The sequence below is a fragment of the Chelonoidis abingdonii genome, chromosome 11 (assembly GCF_003597395.2).
Source record: "Chelonoidis abingdonii isolate Lonesome George chromosome 11, CheloAbing_2.0, whole genome shotgun sequence".
Taxonomy (NCBI): Eukaryota; Metazoa; Chordata; order Testudines; family Testudinidae; genus Chelonoidis; species Chelonoidis abingdonii.
Genome location: NC_133779.1, coordinates 43,469,728 through 43,472,418, shown reverse-complemented (window position 1 = coordinate 43,472,418; position 2,691 = coordinate 43,469,728). Strand labels below are relative to the sequence as shown.

Genomic DNA, 2,691 nt, shown 5'->3' with positions numbered 1-2,691 from the left:
CACAACACAATTTGCATGTATTTTATATTAATATTAATGATGAAAGTATAAAACAGTCTAGTGCCAAAGAGGTTGGTTACAAGACTTCTCACTGCAGAGGAACATTCTGTATGCCAACAGCATCAAGAGAAATATAATGGCCCTTCTTTTAGAAATATATACCAAATCCTAACTCAAATACAAAATATGTAATTTAATATATTTTAGTAAATTTTTTTATTGAATTCTTTCAATTCCATGTTCTATTTACAGGAAACATATTTTCTTAATAGCTTCCTGTGCTAAATATATATATTTAAATCTCATAAAAAATGAATAGTTCTAGCAAAGTTTTATTAGAGGAAGTTTTAAATATTACTTTCAATTAGCTATTAAGAATATATCTGAACCGCTATACAACAAATTAGAGAAAAGCTAAACTTTAGAGATTTCTTTGAAGTCTTTTTAAATAAGAATTAAAGCTCCTCCTTCACAGTTATCCTGTTCAATTTAGCCTTTCCAGATTCTTTTTGCTTTTCGACCTTCCTGTTAAACCTTTCCCTAAAATGCTTTTCTTCTTTTGCCCTTTCCCTTTTCTTTTCTTCTTCAGTCTGTTTTATGTTCATATTCTCTTCAGGGTCCTGAAGAAATAATGAAAAGGTCAGTTCACAGTAAATGTCATTTTGGGTCCAATTCTGCCAGCCCTCTGTGTACTGAATTTACACTGAAGACAACAGGAGGGAGTTTACCAATAGAGGAATTGCAAGGGCCTTTATTTTTAATGGGCATCTAAACTTCCTTACAAAACCATCTTTCCAAACTACACACATAGATTATACTTTAGCAGCAAATGGTTGTTGAACCATTAGTTGTTTTCGTAAAATGGAAGATCTGCTACAAGAATACAGGGGGCCAGATTCTGTCCCTGGCCCCTATAGAACTCTCCAGCAGCAAAAGGGGCTTCAACAGCCAGAAGGAAAACTGTCCCCAGGGCAGAAGTTGCATAGGGCTGACATGCTCTATGCTGCCCCCACCATAGCGGGCATGCTGGAAGCAGAAATAAACATGTGGAGGACAGGAGAAGGAGTGGCTGTAGTGTTCAGCATTATGGCTTTTCTGGGCTGCAGAAAAACCCATTTGCAGCCATAGGGAGGCTGTTGTAAGGCTGCGCTGGCCACGGGAGGCAGCAGAATCAGGACATTTATTCCAGAAAGAACAAACCCTAAATTATTAGTAACTTAGGGCTAAAGTCTGACCTCAGTACAACCCTATAAAAGTCAATGGGATTGCAGGAGAGTACATGAATAATCTAATTATTATTATTGTAATTATTGAATCATAGATTATGTGCCTGGCATTGTTCTAGAAAAAAATAAATATTGAAGTAAGTTCCTTGGGGCTTTAAGCAACCTTTGTGGTCTCTTAACCCTAGGCTGCTCCAAGGGCCAGAGTGGCTCGTAAGAACAACCTGTGGGAGCTACTTTATTGCCGCAGCGCAGTCTTGATTGTCTGGAGCACTATGTGCTCTGTGACCCTTTCCCCAGCATACTCACTTCACCAGGGCTTCTGAGGGGGTCCACAGAAGGCAACCTTATGGCTAGGGTGACCAGATGTCCTGTTTTTAAAAAGGGACAGTCTCATTTTTTGGGACTTTTTCTTATATGAGCGCCTATTATCCCCCACCCCTTGTCCCGTTTTTTCACAGTTGCTATCTGGTAACCCTACTTATGGCTATCTTCCACAGTGTCTGAAGCAGGGGAATCCTTGCCTTGACTAGATACAGAGATTTTAGGACCCCTTTGTACTATTCCAGCCCTTTCACCTGCAAAAAGGGATCAGAATGGGCGGGGTGGGATGGGGAAGAGCTCATCCATTACCTTTGTTTCACCCCAGGTGTCATCTCCAAAGTCTTCTGCATATTGTTCATCATCTGTGATCAAGAAGTTATCAAAAATTGTTCCAGCTCTCACCTGCAATGGAAAACAAAAATCACATTTTATTTACGTTCCCTGTTCATAATTTGAATCTTATTCCTTTTTATTGGTTGTTACTTAATCAGGATGATATTACTGAATATTTTCCTGTACTCAAGGCCCCATGTATTCCTCAAAGTTGATGCAGAATTTGCTAAGGAATTCACCCTTGTTGCAGAACTATGCTCCAGAATCCAAGGCCTTGTCTTCAGTTTAAACAAAATTTGTTGATTTAGACCACAATTCTAGTTAGGGCTGTCAAGTGATTTTAAAAAATGTATTAATCATGACTAATCATGCTGTTAAACAACAATAGAATACTATTTTTTAAATATTTTTGGATGCTTACTACATTTTCAAATATATTAATTTCAGTTACAACACAGAATACAAAATTTGTACAGTACTAACTTTATATTTATTTTTATAACAATTATTTGCACTGTAAAAAACAAAAAAAATGTATTTTCAATTCACCTCAGACAAGTACTGTAGTACAATCTCTATCATAAAAGTTGAACTTACAAAATGTTGAATTATGTACAAAAAATCCTGCATTTAAAAATAAGAATGTAAAACTTTAGAGCCTACAAGTCCATTCAGTCCTACTTCTTGGTCAGTCAATCACTCAGACAAACAAGGTTGGTTACAATTTGCAGGAGATAATGTTGCCTGCTTGTTGTTTACAATGTCACCTGAAAGTGAGAACAGGCATTCACATGGCACTGTTGTAACTGGC

General features: G+C 37.2%; 1 protein-coding gene across 1 annotated transcript in view; it reads right to left on the bottom strand.

Annotated features, from left to right (window-relative positions):
• Window positions 1-313: 313 nt before the first annotated feature.
• The window catches only part of CALR3 (calreticulin 3), an 18,736-nt gene continuing 16,358 nt past the window's right edge, over window positions 314-2,691 (bottom strand). The window contains exons 8-9 of the mRNA XM_032777541.2: window positions 1,857-1,949; window positions 314-620 (exon numbers count right to left, since the gene is read on the bottom strand). Of these exons, the coding sequence (XP_032633432.2) occupies window positions 456-620; window positions 1,857-1,949 (258 nt within the window). The 3' untranslated portion in view covers window positions 314-455. The remainder of the gene's footprint in view (window positions 621-1,856; window positions 1,950-2,691) is intronic.